We start from the raw sequence: 22,960 nt of genomic DNA, 5'->3' as shown, positions 1-22,960 counted from the left end.
CACCCCACACCATTACTGACCCACTGCCAAACCGGTCATGCTGAAGGATGTTGCAGGCAGCAGATCGCTCTCCACGGCGTCTCCAGACTCTGTCATCTGTGAAGAGCACGGGGCGCCAGTGACGACTTTGCCAATCCTGGTGTTCTGTGGCAAATGCAAAGCGTCCTGCACGGTGTTGGGCTGTGAGCATAACCCCCATCTATGGACGTCGGGCCCTCATACCACCCTCATGGAGTTGGTTTCCAACCGTTTGTGCAGACACATGCACATTTTTGGCCTGCTGGAGGTCATTTTGCAGGGCTCTGGCAGTGCTCCTCCTGTTCCTCCTTGCACAAAGGTGGAGGTAGCGGTCCTGCTGCTGGGTTGTTGCCCTCCTACGGCCCCCTCCACGTCTCCTGGTGTACTGGCCTGTCTCCTGGTAGCGCCTCCAGCCTCTGCACACTATGCGGACAGACACAGCAAACCTTCTTGCCACAGCTCTCATTGATGTACCATCCTGGATGAGCTGCACTACCTGAGCAACTTCTGTGGGTTGTAGAGTCCGTCTCATGCTACCATGAGTGTAAAAGCACAACCAACATTCAAAAGTGACCAAAACATCAGCCAGAAAGCATTGTTACTGAGATGTGGTCTGTGGTCCCCACCTGCAGAACCACTCCTTTATTGAGGGTGTCTTGATAATGGCCAATAATTTCCATCTATTGTCTATTCCATTTGCACAACAGCATGTGAAATTGATTGTCAATCAGTGTTGCTTCCTAAGTGGACAGTTTGATTTCACAGAAGTTTGATTTACTTGGAGTTATATTCTGTTGTTTAAGTGTTCCCTTTATTTTTTTGAGAAGTGTATATTAGCCTACTGAAGAAAAAAAAATGGGACTTGTAAAAATCTTCCAATTGAAAAATCTGAGACTTGGATCTAGCTGTAAACTGCTTTACAGGGAGTCTGAAAATGCGAAAACTGATAGTGTAATTTAATCAATTTAAGATAACCATTAAAGCTGCATTTACATTACAAGATAATCATGAACGATGAGTAAACAGGACTGACACTGCCGAGAATTATAGCAGCTTATGCATACTGAATGATCTATTACAGATTGCTCATTATTTACTTTTGTCTGCCTGTGTAAACAGGCATTTAAACAACCGCCGATTGGTAAAGGTTTATCGATTGGTGTTCATATCATGCCGTCAGTTGGTCCACGTAAAAAATATGTAATATGTAATATGTAACAATATTTTTTTTTTCCATTTTAAAGGTGTCCATAGCTTGAATACACTAAGGGGGTGATTTATTAGGACTGGTGTAGTCACCTGATTGTTTAAAAGGAACCTGTCACCAGAAATAACTCTATTAACATGCAGATATGCAGTTAAATCTGCAGGTTAACAGGGTTATTATGCTGCCCGGCGCCTGCACGGAGCCGAATGCAGTGGGGAGAAAATTAACTTTTTACTCCCTGGCAGCATTCGGTTTCAGTCATGGGGGCGGCACGAGTTCAGTCACCGTTCTGAGAATACAGAGCAGCTGCTGTAACCGCGCCCCTAGCCCTGACTTACACTAGCTCTGCATTGGGGCTCAGCTGTCAGTCAGGGCTGGGGGCACGATTACAGCAGCTGCTCTGTATTCTCAGAGCAATGACTAAACCAGCAGCGCTGCCACCCCTGTGACTGAAACCAAATGCTGACGGGGAGATTAAAGTTAATTTTCTCCCCGCTGCATTCGGCTGCGTGTAGGCCCCGGGCAGCATAATAATGTGGTTAACCTGCAGATTAACTGAATATATGCAGGTTAATAGCGTTATTTCTGTTGACAGGTTCCCTTTAAGCGGTTCACTACTTAATGAAGTAGGTGCGTTTGTTACTCAGTGTGTGTTACCTTCAAAAATGTACACCAGTCGTGGCCTGGTATAGATTTACAGAGTAAGTTACGTCACTTTTGTGGCATAGCTTATGATGAATTTGACAGTCATATGTGACCATGCCCCATCCCGCCCATACTATGGCCATGTAAATCACAAAAGTCGCAATATTTTTGCGCAACTTCTGAGATGTGCAAAAATATTGTGATTTATTAAGGTGTTTATACTATGAATCTCCCCCATAGTCTTGTCCAAACTATTTTAATCTTCCAGTGGAATTTTAATGTGAACCAATAACTTGCTTTTATGATTAGAAGAGTGATGACATTTTTTCTCACTTTCTCACTTGGATTTTACTGACCTGAGTTTTCTTCTGTGAATAATTTAAGTAATTTGCAGTTAGGAACAAAACCCAAATGAGCAGCCATCTGATTAGGGTATGTACACATTGTGCAGATAAAGGCATCAGAAAAATTACACAAACGTTACCACAAAAAGAACAATGACATGCCAATTTTTTTCACAGATTTGCTCACAATAGAATAGCTGACACTGCTGAAAAAATCTGGGATAAAATAGGGATTGCTGATAAGTCTGCATACAATGGCCATTGTATAGTAATCAGTTTACAACGTAAAAACACCTGAAGAGGTTTTTTAATTGCAAGGTTTTTCAGCACTCTTTCAATTGGAAAAGTGCTGAGGAAAAGTGGGCTTGTTCTTTTAGGAGTGGACGTAATATCCAAGTTGTAAACTAATTTATTAAACAGAAAGACAGAAAATTAGGCAATTTTTGTGCACAATTAGTGCTTGCTGGTGTGGATTTCTTTTATAATTACGCGCTGTATTTTTTGTGAAAAAGCTGTGTTTGTTATGCATTTGTTTTGGAGAGTTTTTACAACTGTAAGTAAGTTGGTTTTTAATAAATTTGGTAGAAATCACTGCAACTATGTTTTAAAGCGAACCGGTCACCAGAAATAATGCTATCGACCTGCAGATATGCGGTTAATCTGCAGGTTAACCGCGTTATTATACTGCCCGGCGCCTGCACGCAGCCAAATGCAGCGGGAAGAAAATGAACTTTATTCTTCCCTCTAGCATTCGGTTTCAGTCATGCGGCGGGGGCGCAGTGGGTTCAGTCATGTCTGGGGGCGCAGTTACATCTGCCACTCTATATTCTCAGAGCGATGACTGAACCCGCGGCGCCCCCGCCCCATTACTGAAACTGAATGCTAGTGGGAAGTAGTTCATTTTCTCCCCGCTGCATTTGGCTGCGTGCAGGCGCCGGGCGGCATAATAACGCTGTTAATCTGCAGATTAACCCCATATCTGCAGGTTAATAGCATTATTTCTGGTGACAGGTTCCCTTTGACTGGCATAAGAAATTCCAGTCTTAGTAAGACCTCATTCAGAAGTTCGTTAATCTCACGTGTTCTATCCAGCTTTTTTTTACAGATATAACATGGACCCATTACAGTCTTTGGGCATGTTCACATGTCTAGGGGTATTTTTGCAGAACAATGGTCTGCATAAAATAGACTAGGAGCATATCTGTTTTTGATACACTTGGTAGGGCAAACTGTCCCACTGGAAAGAATGGGTTCATCAAAACATAGATAGCACTCACAATCTGTGCGGTACATATTTCACTGAGCAGTTGATACAGAAAGCTTTGACAATGGTTTTTTTTTTTCATAAGAGAACAATGCATGACCAATGGGTGGTAACAACTGACACATAGGCTAAAATGGATCAAGCACACTGAAAAAAGTGTCTGATTTTTCATAAGAGAAAAAAAAACCTTCTGGATGATACCTTAATGTGGGCTGGTATTTCTGTTATGTGTGAATATAGTTTAAGTTGACATACACTGTACATGAGATTAAACATGGTATATTAAAAAAGAGAGTTTGGTGGAGTCCTCTCCTAATAAACACAGTGGACTCATAAGTATGACTCTAATATTTCCTATTGGCAATTATACAAAGGGACCAACATTTTTGTGCTATTTAGCATCATAACTCAGCTGACCGGTCTTCAGGGGTGTAACAATTAAGTATGCAGTTATTGCAACCGTAATTGGGCCTGGAGGGGGAGACACCACCTATAGAAAAGCAGCATTGTCTTCTTGAGTCTTTCAAGCACAATACTGAAAAAGTGAGTTTTGAAAAAAGTGGGGTATGGTTGGTGCCCATCTTGTCAAAACCATGCCCAGTGGTGCACGCATGTGAACTGAGCAGCACCAGTGTGTCTATGTTGCTCAAAGTATGCTGGTTTACTGTATCATCCCGTCTAATCCATCCATTACTTATGCTGGTGGAGGAAGTGGAGGGTAGTGAGTTGGATTTTTTGGGGTCACGTCCCATCACACCCTAGTTATGCTAGTTCCTGTTATTATAATATGCTTCCTTTTAATTGAACAACATATTATGGTGACAGATCCAATTTTACATAATGAGCTATTTTCTGTTCGCTCTAAAGTAAATATTTCACTGACAATGTAAAGTTTTTGTGTTGCGGTCAAGTACAAGAAACAAGGAGAAGGGGAGCAAACACTACATAAACATAATAGGCCTTTTGGGATCTAGGAATTGAGGTAGTTCCACACAATCATGAAGGTTGGATGTTGTAATATTATATAAAATATGGTAGACAGTGGCGTAATTTGAAACTCATGGGCCCCAAAGCAAAATCTCCAACAGGGCCCCTAACTATAATGGCTCTGTAATTGTATTGGCCTTTTAATATCGACCAAAGGGACCATTTGGGCCCCCTAAGGTCCGGGGTCCGGGTGTGACTGCAACCCCTGAACCTATTATAGTTACGCCCCTGATGGTAGAAGACTTTTGTATCATTGACATATGATCATATGATATGAACCAGCGGGGTCTCCTCTTCTTGTCATGATGTAACAACAGATGCAATATACCTGTTCTGCTCCAGCAAACGCATGGTAAAAACATGATACATAGGTCATGAGGGCTCTCTCATCAGGTTTTGGTGTGTTCACAATATCTGAAAGGATGCAGGAGAAAACGTATAAATTACCACGACGTACTAGATAAACTTCAAATCCCTACTAAACATTCACCGACACAATGTCATGTCGCAATGGTCGGTCTTTTATCTGCAAAAAGACAACAATTCTGTGCTTAGTGAAGAAAAGCAACAGTCCTTGTCATTATACTAGGTGAAACAACCATCACGATTGCCTTCCAATACCGACTAGTAGATATTTAACCCTTAGGCTAGATACACACTGTCTGTGCTCCTAGAGTACAGCATATGTCAGGAGCTATTCCCGTCATCTACTGTAATGTGCCCACAGGGCTTCATTCATCAGATGGAGGCCAAAAGTGTGTTCTTTTGGGCGTCCGTCTGGCCGGTATGTGTCTGCATACAGTTTGTATGCACAGCAGACTGTGCTTTACTATAAAGGGGGCTACTGCAAAGAAACGTCTACCATGCGGTACCCCTGTAAAGGGGTTTTACAACCACCAAAAGTTCATTTTGAAAATTGTCTGTGTCTGACCGTGTATGGAACATGGTCTGATCATACCACAGCTCCTGGGCAGGGGAGGAAGCAAAATAATATACAGACAGGACAGCACGGGATCACAGAGGATTCATTTTGTGAGGTAAAATATTGTTTAAAAACAGGCAGTGAAATGCTTTACCTCACAAAATGAATCCTCTGTGATCCCCTGCTGTTATGTCCGTATACTCTTTTGCTTCCTCCCCTGCCCAGGAGCTGTGGTATGGTCCATACAAGGTCAGACACGGGCAAATTTTAAAATGAACTTTTAAAGGGGTTGTCCAGTCGAAATCGATAAGTTGTACATATTCCTGGCCAGAACCAGACTAGTGGGAGCAGCCTCGCTCCAAACACTTGTATTTAGTGAGGCTGCACTCGAATAAAGAGGCGCGCGTCGACTAGAGAGCACGGCCTCGCTCCATACAAGTGTACTGGAAAGGGCTCTTTAAATTCAGTAATATTTTGGATCTGTTCACAAGATCTAGATCTATGACTTCTTTAGAATTACAAGGATCCTATTGTCAAATTGTGAAAGCCTACAATCAGGTAGCGATGGCGTACCTTTGTGATATTCCATAAATTTAGATGCAGTCACATATGTCCTTGCTACCTTCAAAGAAAAAAGCCTGATAGATGGGTACAAGGAACTAATTTGAGATGGTCATGGTTTTCATTGGCATCATTCCCATCAGGCAGACTTGTTCAGTTTAACATGTGGCATTATACATAAGACTAGCTTCATATATAGGTTCAAATTTACATCAAATACTTCTTCAAATACTTTGTAAATACTTTTCCGAGTTATTTCAATGGAAAATTTGCTGTTATAACGACTGGATTTTTTTTATCAACTGAGCTTTCAAAAACTCATTGAGGGAAAAAAAGAATGGATGTGACTTCTTGGAGGTGGAATCCACTCCAAATCTGACACTATCAAGACAAAAGGCTGTAAAATAAGGAGTAGAAAGAAAACGAGTCAAGAGACACTTAAAAAATGCGTCATGAAAAGAAAAACCATCTACCCAAAAAAATGTGCTTTCCGGAGTAGATTCCTCTCGACAAACTTGTCATATTTTTGCACCTTCAAAAATTTCAGTCACTATTTTTTCTTCAGTAAGGTTTTCAAAACCTCAGTGGAACAAGATCTAAAAAAAAAATTAGTCATATCAACAGCAAAGTGGATTTTCCATTGAACTAAATAGGAAGATTATTTAAACAGTGTTTGAAGTGTTTTTTTGATGATGGGATCCATTTTAAAATCCTCCTCAAAACACTGTGTGAATACACGGGCACTTTTTTGTTGAATAAAAGACACTAATTACCCCTAAAAAAATAGAATCAGCAGTGTTACTTCAACTTTTATATGAATAGTAGGGAGAACTAATCATCTTAGAGCTGTTTTCCATTAGGAGAACATAAAAATTATGATATTTTGTAATCCATATACGTATATTCCAGTTGCAAATTACAAAATTAAATACGATTGTTATTTATATTCCTAGTTTCATCAGATCAGTGTTTTTCAAACTAGTCCTCAGGGAGACAGGCCACGTTTTGAGGATTTCTTATAGACAGCTAACATTGATCTTGTGAAACATATTAAATCCTCTATGCAATATTAGGAAACCATCAATACATGGCCTATTGGGCTTCCTGGTAGACTGGATTAGAAAATAATGTACAACATCAAGAAATGGATTCCTACCTTCAGCGTCTAACATCTTTGGTATATCTAGGTATTTTTCAGCAACGTCCATTGCTAGGTTTATGTTTCCAACAGGGTCATCCTGTGATAAAAAATTACATGTTGTGTATGCGCAATAATATAATAGTGCTATTATTGGTGTTCATCTTCTGAATTTCCAGGATTAACCAGAATGTGAAGTTAAATGATTTTTAGTTAATTTTTTGCAAACCAAGTAGTAGTTCTGGAGGTAACACAATATTTAGTTGATTACTGTTATTGGCAACAACAGATATGTTGACGGAATCAGGACTGTAACTAGAATTCTAGCCAGCATTATGTGGAGGGAATAAGCCAGTAGCCTGGTAGTTAAATGGACATACATGTATTTTTTCATTTTCTCAAATGATATTCAGTTGTTAATTATCCATTGTATCTAGATCTATGTCTACGTTAAAGGGTTTATCTGGCACTAGTTCATTTTTTTACTATATTAATAAGATCTGTGCCCAGCGCGGATCTCTGCCAGCACAGAGAAGTTACAGACCGCTCCTGCTGACAATTCAGCGATTTCCTCTAATGGCATGTCGACAGAGCAATGGCTTCTCTTCTGCTCTGTTGACAGGGCATGACTGCCAATGTCATACTGATTGATAGCCGGCTCCCTGCTGCCTAATTGCAGGGAGCCGGCTGTCAATCAGCATGACACTGGCAGTCACCCCCCATCAACACAGCAGCCCAGAAAAGGCAGAGCTGCTCTGTTGACATAGAGCAGCTGAATCGCCGGTGCCTGGTAGAACAGGCAGATATTTAGCATCTACCTGCCTGTTAGTTTGCAGGCCCATAGCAAAAAAAAAAAATAGTCGTGGACAACTTTAAGGCTGACACCTTTTTGTTACACCATCCTATGAGACGCCAATTACTGTCACTTAACACTTAACCATAATTTTTCCATCTCTATTGTTTTTTTTAGTGTCAATAATTTTGTAAAAAAAATAAATAGCCTTTTTTGTTATAATTGTAAGAACCATTTTAACTCACATGTACTATATAGTTAACCAGAATGACTCTATTTGATCTGATTCTTCTCCAAAATCCAAATCAAATTCTTTTTTTTAATTGTGGGGAAAAATAACATGTCAATTATTGCAGCCCTTTCAGTTTGCACAATTCATGAAAGAGTAACCATTGTTTAATTTTTATTTCATAAATCAATCGTACATGTAAAAATAAGAAACTTTATATTATAACTCAGAGAAATCTGCTTCTTTCTTCACCAGGATTGATCATTCATTCCAAAAAATCTCAATTCCTGAGTAAAATCTGTATTCAGTGAAGACAGATTGTTACATTACTGAGATCGGAGATGGCAGTTGGTTTTTAAAAGATTCTATGTTGAAGGGAGTAGGGAGGAGGAGCTCTACCTCTAGCCCCTCCCCACTCCTCCTACCATTTCCCCTCTACATAGAATCTTATTAGTAGCAACTGTCTTCTTCAATCTCTGTAATTGGAAAGTCAATTTTCACAGAATACAGATTTTACCCATGAATTTTGAAAATGAACGATCAGTCCAGGAGGAGAAAGAAGCAGATTTCTCTGATAAGATATATTACAAAGTTTCTTATTTCTATGTGTACTATTGATTTATAAGATGAGAATTAAAATGAGGGTTAGTGTTTAAGCTTTCCCACTGAATCAATTGGAACTAAAAAAAAACACCCGTACCCGGGCAAAGTATGGTCCATGGGCCACATCTGACTCTTTTGCTGTTTCTATCCGGCCTGCAGACCAGGAGTGCCAAAGTACTTGAAACTGTGGCTCGTGGATCCCACCATATGGCCAACCACTATAAGGCATCTCAATTTCACCAGTTTCTGCATCCCTAGTATTCAGTATTGGTAAATATAATGGTGTAGTATGGAGTCTCATTGCAGTAGGTGCGATGATGTCACTAAATCGCGACTGGTGGGCAGAGCCTCAGTCCCCATGCTGCACAGATTAGAGCAGCAGCAGAGAAAATGCAGCTAGGTGTGTAGTTCTATATTTTTTCTTTTTTTTGTCAGAAAGTAATTGGGGGAAACTAAGGGGACCATCAAGCAGTGTGTACGGAGCTGTGGGGGCCATTATACATTGTGTAAGGAGATGTGTGGGCAATCATACCTTGTGTGGGGGCATAATTCTGTGTGTCAAGCTGTGGTGGTCATCACACTGTGTGTGGGGAGCTGTGGGGGCTATCATACTGTGTTTGTGGGGGGAGTTGTGGGGTGCATCATACTGTGAGTGTGTGGCGGGAGGACAACATACTATGTATAGGGAAGACGTGAGGTCCAACATTCTGAATGTGGAAAGATGTGGGGTTTATCATACAGTCTGTGGGGAGATATGGGGTTCATCATACTGTGCTTGGGGGCTGTGGGGTTCATCATACTGTGTGTTGGAGGTTGTGGGGCCATCATACTGTGTATAGGAGCCATCATATTGTGTGGTGGGTGCAGTGGTGGCATGATACTGTGTGTGGGGTTTGTAGGGTCCATCATACTGCCCTTTTTATTTAATAAGAGTGTGCAGCTCCAGACTGATGATTTTTCTAAATATTAAATATTTAGCATAATTGCTCAGATCACTCCCCAATGTCTCCTGAAAGGACCCAACTTTCTAGCAAAAGGTGAGCTCGATCTTCTGGGTTTTGGATTCCCGACATGTAGAATGTGATCCCACAACCCTCCACGGCCCCTCTATTAGTATGCATTATGTTGCGATGCTGCTCTTTGCACTATTCCATGGCTGCTAAATACTTTGCTAATCGGTGAATGAACGCTAACCTCCTTAGAGAGGTTTGGTCACCACTTAGTAGACAATGAAGCAGTAGTTGGTGCAAAGATAATGAAGCGAGATCTCTTGCTTTCACTGTGTGAGTGGCCATGGCGGTTTATGGGATCCCGCTCTGCATGCCAGGATCCCAGTTCCAGCATCTTTCTAGTAAAAGTTGAGCCCTTTTGCGGGACATTAAGAAGTGTTCTGTGCACTTTTCTTAACTTATATTTTGAAGAATCACTAGTCTGGGGCTGGCCCCTCTTTTATTAAAGAAAAATGGGAAGCCTCAGCCTTGTGACTCTTTAAGTTATCTGCAGTTTTAAAGAATAGAGAATAGCTTACTGATTGCTGGTGTTGTACCACTGGGAACAGCAGCCTCAAGAGCGGGGCTCTAGAACCCTCGTCTATCTCCAGCAGTTCCATAAACAATGAATGGATCAGAGGTCGAGCATGTGAACCTCCACTCCATTCAGGATGGAGCTCTGCATAGCTCGGTTATCATGTTCCAGAGTCCCATTCTTAGGATCTCTTTGCTTCCCAGAAGTTGGTTCTCTAGCAAATATTAAAGGGGTTTTCCCACGAATAAAAGTACATTTTAATCAATAGATCCTGGAATAATAATAAGCCCAGGAGCTGTGGTATGATCAGACCATGTTCCTGCACGGTCAGACACAGCCATTACACAGTACACAGCAGGGGCACATTTATAAGATTATCTCAGCACAGGAACATTTTATTTAAACACATCCAATTGTGGAAATTATTATTATTCAAAGATCTATTGATTAAAATGTACTTTTGTTCATGGGAAAACCCCTTTAAGTTGTTGTCTATCTTGTGGATAGGGAATAATTTAATATTTTGGGAATAGCTATATAAATTAATATAAAAACTGTGTGCTCCGGCATGGCTTCCCTGTTGGATATAGTTTAATTCTGTATCTGGCTTGGACAAATTCTTTATGGTTCTTCTTTTAGTATTATCTGAGCCTCTGGTACCAGAGAGAGGAAAAGATTAGGAAGCATTCACTGGGATTATGCTGTATAGACAGGCTATGATATCAGTCCTGCCAACACACTTTGTTTCCTAAAATAGGGTAGTGATGAAGAGCGAAGCCTGGCCGGTCAGAATAAAATGAAGTAATACAGGCAGCAGGAAAGGAGTAAGCATAGGTATATATTTTGGTCATTTCAACTTGGTATTTCTGTTTTCAGTAAAATAGTAGAAAGCAGCCAAAGTAATATATTACCGCTAAAATAGTCATTTATATTATATTCCCACTTTTCATATACTGTATATCCATTACCATTGCTGCGTATAACTATAATTAAAAGGGAAACATATATGCCATTTCAAGCTGCTGTTATTGGGGGAGCACAATTTGTAGGTTACATTTGACAACAGGTTAATTAGACTTTTTTATTACTGTGTGTGTTAATGTTACAGTTTATGTTGATTTTTTCTTTTAGTTTTACCAACTCAAATATGAATGCAATGACCTCAATCTACAAAGTGTCATCTGGCCAACACAATGTTGACTCTGGGCACCTCACCTTAGCCTACATTGGAGATATATGTTAGGAGGAACTCCCAATGTGATACCTGCAGTGAAAGTCAATGATAGCTCACTAATAGTCTCCCACTGTAAAATTGGAAATAGTGTACAATGGAGAATATGTTTTTCATACAGTACACCAGATAAAAAATGTATACTGACATATATTGGCACGATAGAGGTCTGAAGTATACTACTTTCGTGCTTTACCAGGTGAATGGAGCCCTGAGGAAGTATTTGGCATATTCACGACAGATCCTGGAAGCAGGCTGTAATGTTGTTTCTGTACAACAATTTATCACATCATAGTCTACCAACATTGCATTGTGATGCTCCTGTTGGCTAAAGCTGCAGTGTCCCATTGTCTTAAGATGGGGTCATTAACAATAAAATATTATGTGGCCCCCCTCATGTAGCCAAATAGCTCTGACCAGTCACGATATGAACTCCACGAGACCTGTCCATGGCAGCCAAGCTGCAATGCCCCATACAAGCTGTGGACAGGCATGGTGCTATTACTGACGAGAAAAAAATGCACCCATGTTTTTCTACTTTCTCAATGTCAGTCTATGAGAGCCTTGTCCTGAGTCTCATAGACTTACGTTGAGAAGTGACATCCAGGCCACCCAGCAAACAATGAAGCAAACCGGCCAGTCACGACTGCGGTCACGTGGTGTAGTTGAGGACGGGGCGGCACTGGGAACAGCTGAAGATGGAGACCAGTAAGTATTTTACTACACACAGGAACATACACCACTGATACCTATCTGGTAGTGAAATAAAAACAAAAAAGTGGAGTGGTGCTTTAAAGGTAGGTGGGACGTGTCAAAGAAACATCAACATGAATGCTAGAACCCCATGTTTCATAGCAGAACATTGCTCACAGTATCACAGTGCTTCTGCTGATAGCCTTCATGTTTCATTCTGGTGCCATCTCTTTCCCAGGTATGCAAAATAAATGCACCAGGTCATCCACATGATGGAAAGAAAACAGTATTCATAAGACCACCTCCTTCTATTGCTTTATGGTCAAGATCTGATCATCACCTACCCATCTTAAAGAGTTACTAAACTTTGTATTTTTTTTATAAATTTTATCCAGCATGGAATGTTCTGAAACTGTGTAAATTGCTTTAGTCTTAATTCCTGAAAAAAATGTGGCTTCCACATCCCTGCTTTTCCCCAGTCTATTTATCTGCCTTTAGCTTCATTAGGCCACGGCCCCACTATCAGTGTTTGGTCAGTATTCGGTCAGTATTTTTTATCAGGAGTGGGAGCCAAAACCAGGAGTGGGTGATAAATGCAGAATTGGTGACTTGTTTCTATTATACCTTTTCTCTGATTGTCCCTCACCTGGTTTTGGCTCCCACTCCTGAGAAAAAATACTGACCGAATACTGACCAAATACTGATAATCGGGCCGTAGCCTTAATATCAGAACGTACTCATTGGGAGTACAGATGATGGCAGTGAAAGGCTCAGCACCTTTCTCCAGTAGAATGTAAGCCCGCAAGGGCAGGGCCCTCTCCCCCTCTGTCATTGTTAGTTTGTTCACCGCATTTTATATCTGTATTTGGTATGTAACCCCTTCTCATGTACAGAACCATGGAATCAATGGTGCTCTAAAAAGAAATAATAATAATATCTGAGTGTTATGCTCATCAAAACAATCCCCTGGAGCAACTTGTCCCCAGAGTTAGTGACACACAGGTGCCATCATCTATACTACAAATGAGTACATTATGATAAGAATGAATCTAAAGGCAAATAGTCTGGGGTAAAGCTGGGGTTTGGAAACCACTTACAAGTTTTTACAGGTATGAAGACAAATCTCAAATAAAGTGATTTGCAAAATTTCAGCAGTTTTCATGCTGGACAAAATTATCAAAGAAAAAAAGTTGATTTCCTCTTTAAACGTGTCCGCATAGACGCCCGGACCAGTCTGTGGCTACGCAGCCCATATGCAGCAAGCTGCAATTTAATGTGTGTTCTGACACCTTTCTATTACTGCAAACAGTAACTGCTCTGTGGGATCAGATAAGACAAGCCAGCCTGTGCTCCCTATGTGCCTCAATGAGAATTGGGCATATATTCATCATTAGTCCCCCCTACTCCCGGGCCACTTCTGGACAGTATAATCACAGCATATTGAGAACACCCCAAAAGATCAGCTGTTTTGGAGATGCTCTTATCCAGTCACTTAGCCATGAAAGTAGAAGTTGCCCATTTTTCTTGCTTCCAACTTCATTAACTGCTGACTTTGTGCCAAATATTTCCCACCACTTGATACTTGCAATTGCAAGGAGATAATAATCGGTATTCACTTGACCGGTCAGTGGTTTTATTGTTATAACTGATCAGTGTATATACTGGAAAAGCTGAGATGCATTTTTGTTAATACATTCTCTTGATGTTGATCTTGAGTTATAGGCTGTGTTATATCCCAGAGCTGCTTTCACAATTCAGAGCTGAAAGATCCCAGCATTCCTTGCTGGTTTGTTTTCTGGTGATTTGCATATTATAAATTATAATTTACAACAGGCACTGCACAATAATGTGTGATGTGGGACTAATTTTCCCAGTGCATTAAAGGAGCTCAACTAAGCTGATAAAAAGGACCTGTCAGCAGGATATTTGACCCCTAGCTAAACTTATAGGTGTAAAGCCCCTCTAATGCTTATTACATTCATACCTTTCAAGTAGAATTTCATTGGGGCACTTTTGAGAAATCTATATTTGAAGTTTTATTCTCAAGTGCATTGGTGCCGGCAGTTCACTCTGCTCTGCTGTACTTCAACGCCCACTGACAAACTTCGGTCACTGATTGACAGGTCACTCTTCCCTTGGTGACCTGTCTCCCCTGTGCAGGCGCCATAATTGCCAAGGTTTGTTTAATCAGAAGTGCCTGTACGGTGAGCTTCTGATGACATTTCAAAATCAATGTACTGGTTCCTGCAACGTTAACAGGAGCTCACCGTGCAGGCGCTGCCCCTTCTGATGAAACTATCCTGAGCAATGACGGCGCATGCGCAGGGAAGACAGGTCGCTGAGAGAAGCATGAACTGTCAATGAATGACCAGAGGACGGCAGTGGGTGGTGAAGTACAGCAGAGCTGGTGAGTGAAGTGCCCTTGAGAATAAAACTTTAAAAATAGATTTCTCAAAAATGTACACTCATACTTTAAAGGAAACCTGTCATGTGAAAAAACACTATTAACCTGCAGATATGGGGTTAATCTGCAGGTTAATAGAGTTCCTGAACTTGCCTGGCACCTGCACTTTGAGCCCCACTGCTGGGAGGAAATTAACTTTATTTCCCCCGGCAGAGTGAGGCATCAGTCACGGGGGTTTCGCAGGTGCAGGTTCAGTCACCACTCTGTGTATAGAGAGCAGTGGCTGTAACTGCAGCCTCGACATTGACTGACAGCCAGCTCTAATGCTGAACTGCTCTCAGTCAGTGATGGGGGCACAGTTACAGCTGTCGCTCTCTATACACAGAGCAGTGACTGAACCGGCGCCGCCCCCATGACTGAAACCCAAATGCTGCCAGGAGGAATAAAGTTAATTTCCTGCCTGCAGCGAGGCTCTAAGTGCCGGCGCCGGGCAAGGTCAGAACGCTATTAACCTGCAGATTAACCCCATATCTGCAGGTTTATAGCATTTTTTCATGTGGCAGGTTCTCTTCAAGCTGTGGGTAAAATATCCAGCTAACAGATCTTCTTTAAGGCCTCCATACACATTAGATAAAAGTTGGTCATTTACTATATATCGCGGCTTCATGACTCTTCCCCTACAGATCATGTCGGGATAGAGAAGTATCTGGCCTGTTGAATTTCAAGGGCTGATCCTTTTGTTTGGCAGGGAGATAAGATGATTCTGGCAGAGGCTCTCTCATTGATTATACAGTAACATGGAGCAATCCTATGTATCGGGGAGTCAGGAGAGATAGATGTCCGCCAACAGCTATCTAATGTGTGTGCCCATCTTTAGGGGATATCTGGCATAATGTTTATTGCCTGTTTTCAATAACCACCATGAGATATAGAAATGCAATTCTGGACCAATGATACTGTATATGATGTATCTTTGGATCAGGATAGTATAAGTGTAGTAACTACACACATCTGCATTGGAGCCTCCATTAACAGGCTATGATGCAGACTGGGAACCCGACAGACCTCATTATTAGGTCCGTGAAGCACATTTTGTGTCCATCACGTGATGAATGCGTCACCGTCATAAATTCTACTTTTCTTTATCTAATATGGAAAAAAAAGACTGGATTTTTATCACAGATGTAATCCCATCTTTAACTCTCTATAGTAACTATAAATTGTCAGAAGTAACCTTATGCATTAAGTTGCTGTTATGAAGGATATAAAGGTGTTTGGTTGTGGATAAAAATCACATCAGGTGTACAGTACATGCAGTGTTAGTGGGTGTAAGTACCAGTCAAATAAGATCTGATCTCAGTATGAGGTTGACCTTATTTAGTTTGGAGTAGTCAATGAGATCAGGCCGATGTCTGTGGATCAGGGCACATAGACCAAGACCATCTTTCCAGCTTTACCATATACAATGCAAGAAAAAGAAAAGTTACATGTTTTATTAAAAGAATATACCTAGAATTCACAAACACATGAAAAAAACTAATTATTGTTAGAGTCTGTCAGCCCAAACTGACAGTATAAACTAAGCACATCTCCTTGTAGGTGATATACCCATATAAAAACCACCCCTTTATTGTTCTGATCACTGCCTCCATTCTACAGAAGCTGAAGTTCAATGTGCACCCTTTGTGTGGCCAAGAAGCTCAGTGCACCGTACTGCCTGCTGGATTTACATGTCCCCATCTCTCTCACTGGTGGTTGACAGCCCTGGTTGCCTGGAGTGAGCAGTGTCTGCAGAGGAAGCTCAGGCTAGCCAGTACTGTCAATCTCCAGTGAGGGAGGAGGGGACATGCAAAACCAGTGGGTGGAATGGTGCACTGAGCCTCTTGGCCACACCAAGGGTGCACCAAGATGATTAATTAGCATATTTTCTTAAACAACAGTTTCTGCAGAACGGAAGCCGCAATCAGACTACTAAAAGTGTGATTTTTATATGAGCTACAACCGCTACATGAAGATATGCTTAGTTTATACTGTCAATTTGGGCTGACCGACTCACTTTCAGTCTAAAATTTGTTCTTTATGCATTATACTACAAAACTATATAGAGTCCCGTGATCCCCCTTAGTTCCTGCTGGTCTGTACTTTCTGGACCCGTTTCCACATGAATAGTCTGCACAAGCAATCACTGACTGAGGTGGCTCACCACTGCAGCCAGTGAGCAATGTTACAAGCATATCCAGCCATTTCCAGCCTTAATCCCCTGGACAACCTCTTTAATTAATTACAAAGCGTGGCTCCCCCTTTTTTTGGGCTGTTTATTTTATTTATATAGCTTTCCATGGGTATAGCTTTTCATGGATATAGCTTTTCCGCAGGCACATAGACCCCGTAATGATCGCGGCTCTCTCCAGCAGCCGCCGCCATCAGTGCCGTAGTGCAGTGTATTGCCGCGCAGAGACCGGCTCTCTGCACAGCAATACCAGTGTCAGCCGCCGGCCTATCAGAAGCCAGCAGCTGACATCTGTGTCCCAGCGCAGCGACGTATGACGTCACTGCCATGCGCAGATGTCAGCTGCTGGCCTCTGATAGGCCGGCGGCTGCCACTGGTATTGCTGTGCAGAGAGCCGGTCTCTGCACGCCAATACACTGCATAACAGCACTGATGTCAGCGGCTGCTGGAGAGAGCCGCTATCGTTATGGGGTCTATGCCTGCGGGCCACAGGTGCAGAAAGGACGCAGAGGGAACGGAGGACAGGTGAGAATCTTTTTTTTTTTCCTCTGTCATGTGAAATACAGCGCTCAGTATGGGGGGGGGGCACTGTGCGATGTATGGGGGGACGGGAACCCTGAGCACAGTATGGGGGGACAGGGACCCTGAGCGCAGTATGGGGGGACAGGGACCCTGAGCGCAGTATGGGGGGACGGGGACCCTGAGCGCAGTATGGGGGGACGGGGACCCTGAGCGCAGTATGGGGGGACGGGGACCCTGAGCGCAGTATGGGGGGAACGGGGACCCTGAGCGCAGTATGGGGGGACGGGGACCCTGAGCGCAGTATGGGGGGACGGAGACTCTGTGCGCAGTATGGGGGGACGGGGACCCTGTGCACAGTATGGGGGGACGGGGACGGAGACCCTGTGCGCAGTATGGGGGGACGGGGACCCTGTGCACAGTATGGGGGGACGGGGACCCTGTGCGGTGCGTAGTATGGGGGGACAGAGACCCTGTGCGCAGTATGGGGGGACGGGGACCCTGTGCGCAGTATGGGGAACGGGAACCCTGTGCGCAGTATGGGGGAACGGGGACCCTGTGCACAGTATGGGGGGACGGGGACCCTGTGCACAGTATGAGGGGACGGGGACCCTGTGTGCAGTATGGGGGGACCTGGATGGGGGACATGTCTACAACATGGGGACCTGGATGGGGGACATGTCTGCAAGATAAGGACCAGGATGGGGGACCATGTCTGCAAGATAAGGACCAGGATGGGGGACCATGTCTGCAATATGGGGACCATGTCTGCAATATGGGGGACCATGTCTGCAATATGGGGGACCAGGATGGGGGACCATGTCTGCAATATGGGGGACCTGGATGGGGGACCATGTCTGCAATATGGGGGACCTGGATGGGAGACCATGTCTGCAATATGGGGACCATGTCTGCAATATGAGGACCATATCTGCAATATGGGGGACCATGTCTGCAATATGGGGGACCTGGATGGGAGACCGTGTCTGCAATATGGGGGACCTGAATGGGAGACCATATCTGCAATATGGGGGACCTGGATGGGAGACCATGTCTGCAATATGGGGGACCTGGATGGGAGACCTGGATGGGAGACCATGTCTGCAATATGGGGACCTGGATGGGGGACCATGTCTGCAATATGAAGGACCTGGATGGAAGACTGACGCGCCCCTGGGCCTACTTAGTGTAGCGTTGCGCACGCAGGGACTACCCAGAGCCGGGCCTGTTGGGAGTAGTAGTTTCGTGGCGGTGACCCGGTCCGTGCCCAGGGAGTCAAACTGTGTGGCTGAGTATTAGCAGTAGATGTTGGACGACTACGCCACCCGTTGAATGCAGCTATGGAGCTGCCGCTGCAGGGCAGACCGCTGAGGCCGGTGGTACGATTGTGCAGCGTAGATGGTATAACCCCCAACGGGAGGGGTATGGCCTCAGGGCAGCCGACGTGGATGATGGGGGTAGTAGGAACCACTCAGAGACGATGCGGTGTAGTTCAGGGTCTTTACTGGTGACAAAGATAGACCCTCCCGGAGTACTGGCTAGCGGTCGGGGCCTGGTCAGTCCTTGAGCAGATGGGATCCAACTTGGCCAGGCGGAGTTGTAGGCCTCCCCAACTAATTGTACTCTTCTGGCTTCCTTGCTAGAGGCGGGTAAAGGTAGCCCACGTCCCTGAGTGTACCGTGTGGTGCTCACCCGTATGGCCGGTGACTCGGGGCCTTCTAGTGGCTTCCGCTCCACGACGGCGGTGCTGGTCCCACGCGTGTGACCGTGCCTTCGGGTTTCTTGGCCAGAGGACCTGAAATCCCCTGCCGGGCGGTTTCTGCTGCTGGGTCTGGGTTAATCCCCACAGCCTCGGACTCCGGGTCCGGTGGTAACTCTTCAATCAGGGCGAGCTCTTCAGCTGCCAGCCCCTGATTCCTTTTAGCACGACTTCCCCAGAGCTCCTGATCTCTCTTTCCTATAGATGCTTCTCTTCTTCTCTCTACTCTACTCACTAACCCTGCCTCAGCCCCAGTTTTATATAGGGGAAGTCCTTCCCCTCCCAGGACTGGGCAGGAGGTGTGGCATGCATAGGATTCCTGACCAAGAGACCTCCCACCTGCTCTCAGACATAACATTGCTATTACTGTGGAGACCAGACCCCTGGGGTGCCACATTCCCCCCTAGTGAAAGTTAGTACTCCGGGACTAAACATACTTTTGTAAACATAACAAGGTGCAAACAATAACATTCTAATAGAGACAACACATAAGGTGGTCACGGCGTGTCCGCAACCGGGTGTAACTTTTGAGGAAAACAAGGGTGTCCATTTCACCAACAACAGGGAGACGTAACCAGGTAGGGGTCTGTCCTGCCCCGAGTCCTTAACAGTCTTTCAGTCCGTCCTGGGTTACGCTCCAACTATATACACAAAGGATTCCCGGTAAATCCACCAAAGACTCCTATAAATAACTAGAAACACATAATTATACACAAGCAACAATAAACAGGTAAACATTAATAAAATAACTTGAACATTTTAGATCCTCCACCGTATGGGCAGCTGGCCTCTAGTGACCCTAGTGGACCTACGGAGCCGGCTGACTGGTCCTGAGCTACAGGGTATAGGAGCTGTCAAGGGTAAACTGGGCAGCCGTCTACGGACTCTTTGGCTCACTAGGGGTATGGCAGGCTCACTATAAGCAGAGGGTTGATTCTCCTGGTCTGCTTGTGTGAGGTCTTCTGCCTCCTGGACCGGCTGTTCTTCCAGCTCCACCTGTGTCTCCGTAGGCACTTGGGATGCTGGTTGGAGGAACGTGAGGACGGGTACCACAACAGCACCATTGACTTGAGTCCAAGACCGAGGGAAGTCTCCGAGCACAGTACTAACCATATCTTCCCTTTCCTCTACGGGTCGAGGGTCTTCTTGTTCCTCTTCAGGGTTCCGTAGCTGTTCAGGACACTTCTTCAGGTGATCCCGGGATACAATGGCTGTGGTTTCCCCTCCGTCTTTACTGATTGTACAGATCTTTGGGTTGTCGTGGCTTGAGGGCAGTACGGTGTACGGGTCCTTCTCCCACTGGTCGTCCAACTTGTGGAGCCGTCTTTTCCTCTTCAAGACCTGCTCTCCGGGCACCAGGGGAACAGCGGGAGCATACTGGTTGTAAGTTTTCTCTTGTCTTTCCCTAGCTTGACAGAGACTTCGCTCCACGCTCTCCTGTACTTTTCGGTATTGCTGCTGCCTCTCTGTGTCCCAGTTGGCTTCTGGTGAAGTGTCCTCGGGTGTCAGGACTCCCATCTCCAGATCAACAGGAAGCTTACCAGGTCTTGCCCTCATTAGGTAAGCCGGGGTACAGTTGGTGGAACCTACAGGGATGTGGTTGTATAGGTCCACCAGGTCGGGCAGCTTCTCAGGCCACAGACTGCGTTCCTCCAGGGGCAATGTTTTCAGGAGATCTATCACCACCTGGTTCATTTTCTCACAAAGTCCATTAGTTTGCGGGTGATAGGGTGTTGTTCTAATCTTCCGGCAGCCATACAGGGTGCAGAACTCCTGGAAGACTCCGCTTCAAAGGCAGGCCCCTGGTCCGTCAGCACCTGCTCCGGGTATCCATGCGGACGGCAGAAGTGCTGCTGGAAGGCTCTAGCTGCTGTGTGAGCCGTTAAGTCCTTGACGGGGACGACAACCAAGAACCGGGAGTAGTGATCCACGATGGTTAACGCGTAGACGTAGCCACTTCTGCTTGGGGTCAGTTTTACATGATCCAAGGCTACCAGTTCCAACGGCTATCTGGTGATGATGGACCGCAGGGGAGTCTTCTGGCTGGCACGGTCCCTCCTTCTAAAGTTGCATGGGCCACAATCTCTGCACCACCTCTCGATGGTTCCTCTCATGCCTACCCAATGGAACCGCCCGCGCAGCAGAAACTCCAGCTTCTTCCATCCGAAATGCCCAGCTCCGTCGTGGTATGCCTCCATCACCATAGCTGCGTCTCTTCTTGGCACCACTACTTGCCAGATTAGTTCATGCGTCCGGGAGTTAACCATTCTGCGGCACAACTTTCCCTTATAAAGGAACAGTCGACTCTTCTCAGCCCACAGTTGCTTGGCTTCCTCCGGAGCGTCTGGGTCAAGGCGTGCATCTGGCCGAGTCAGCATCTCCTTTACCAGACGGACGGCAGGGTCACTGTCTTGCGTCTCCACCCAGTTGTAATGAGGTAAGGGGTTGAACGTAGCGGTTTGCTTACTTCTTACACGGTGGGAATACTGGATAGTCCCATGACGGTGGAACGCGGGGAGCTCAACTTCTTCCAGTTCCTCTGAATCTTCCCCTACGTCCGGTAGGTTTGGCATCCTGGACAGGGCGTCTGCGTTGGTATTGGAGCGTCCTGCCCGGTATTTGATTGTAAACTCATAGTTGGACAAGCGGGCCATCCATCTCTGCTCTAGTGCACCGAGTCTTGCAGTGTCCAGGTGTGTCAACGGGTTGTTATCCGTGTACACGGTGAACCGGGAAGAAGCGAGGTAGTGCTTAAAGCGTTCGGTGACTGCCCACACCACTGCCAGGAACTCTAGCTTAAATGAGCTGTAATTCTCAGGGTTTCTTTCGGTGGGTCGCAGTTTTCGGCTGGTGTAAGCAATTACCCGTTCTTTCCCCTGCTGGATCTGGGATAGTACGGCTCCTAGCCCGATGTTACTGGCGTCGGTGTAGAGGATAAAGGGCTGGCTGTAATCCGGGTACGCCAGGATTTCATCCCCCGTGAGGGCCATCTTCAGCTGGCGGAAGGACTCTTCTTCCAGCTTCTCCCATCTGAAGGGTGGCTTCTGGTTCTTGGCCTTCCTGGACTGGCCTATCAGGAGGTCCTGCATAGGAGCTGCCTTTTTGGTGAAACCGGGAATGAACCTTCGGTAGTAGCCTACCAACCCGAGGAACTGCCTCACTTCCTTTACGCTGGAGGGGCTTGGCCATTCCTTAATTGCGGTGATCTTATCAGGGTCGGGAGCCACTCCGTCAGCACTCACCACGTGTCCCAGGTACTGCACCTTTGGCTTCAGGAGGTGACACTTGGAAGGTTTCACCTTTAGGCCGTAACTTGCCAGAGCTTCGAACACTTCCGCCAGGTGTTTCAGGTGGTCCTCGTAGGTCTTGGAATAGACGATGACATCGTCCAGGTATAACAGGACCGTCTCAAAGTTTCGGTATCCCAGACAGCATTCCATCAATCGCTGGAAGGTTCCTGGTGCGTTGCAGAGTCCAAACGGCATGCAGGTAAACTCGCTAAGTCCCATCGGGGTGGTGAATGCGGTCTTCTCCCGATCCGCCTCTGCTACAGGAACCTGCCAGTACCCGCTAGTGAGATCCAAGGTGGAGAAGAAGTTAGCAGATTTTAAAGCAGCCAAAGACTCCTCTATTCTTGGTAAGGGGTACGCATCTTTGTGTGTGATACGGTTAATTTTCCGGTAATCTAGACACATTCTCATGGTGTTGTCTTTCTTTTTGACCAAGACTAGTGGAGCTGCCCAGGGGCTACAGCTATCCCTGATTACCCCAGCCTCCTTCATGTCTCTAAGCATCCCCTTGGCGTGTTGGTAGTGTGCAGGGGGTACGGGCCGATACCTCTCTTTTATGGGAGGATGGTCTCCCGTGGGGATGTGGTGTTCTACCCCCT

At 45.0% G+C, this 22,960-nt stretch overlaps 1 protein-coding gene across 1 annotated transcript in view; it reads right to left on the bottom strand.

The window, feature by feature from the left end:
* The window catches only part of ACTN2 (actinin alpha 2), a 110,946-nt gene that overhangs the window by 47,499 nt on the left and 40,487 nt on the right, over positions 1 to 22,960 (bottom strand). The window contains exons 6-8 of the mRNA XM_073672542.1: positions 15,936 to 16,014; positions 7,105 to 7,186; positions 4,794 to 4,879 (exon numbers count right to left, since the gene is read on the bottom strand). Coding sequence (XP_073528643.1) covers positions 4,794 to 4,879; positions 7,105 to 7,186; positions 15,936 to 16,014 — 247 coding nt within the window. The remainder of the gene's footprint in view (positions 1 to 4,793; positions 4,880 to 7,104; positions 7,187 to 15,935; positions 16,015 to 22,960) is intronic.

Source organism: Phyllobates terribilis, unplaced genomic scaffold (assembly GCF_046119375.1).
Source record: "Phyllobates terribilis strain yellow unplaced genomic scaffold, ASM4611937v1 Scaffold_3__8_contigs__length_932513732, whole genome shotgun sequence".
Lineage (NCBI taxonomy): Eukaryota > Metazoa > Chordata > Amphibia > Anura > Dendrobatidae > Phyllobates > Phyllobates terribilis.
The sequence above is the reverse complement of the archived record's forward strand: the minus strand, read 5'-3'. Positions and strand labels throughout refer to the sequence as shown.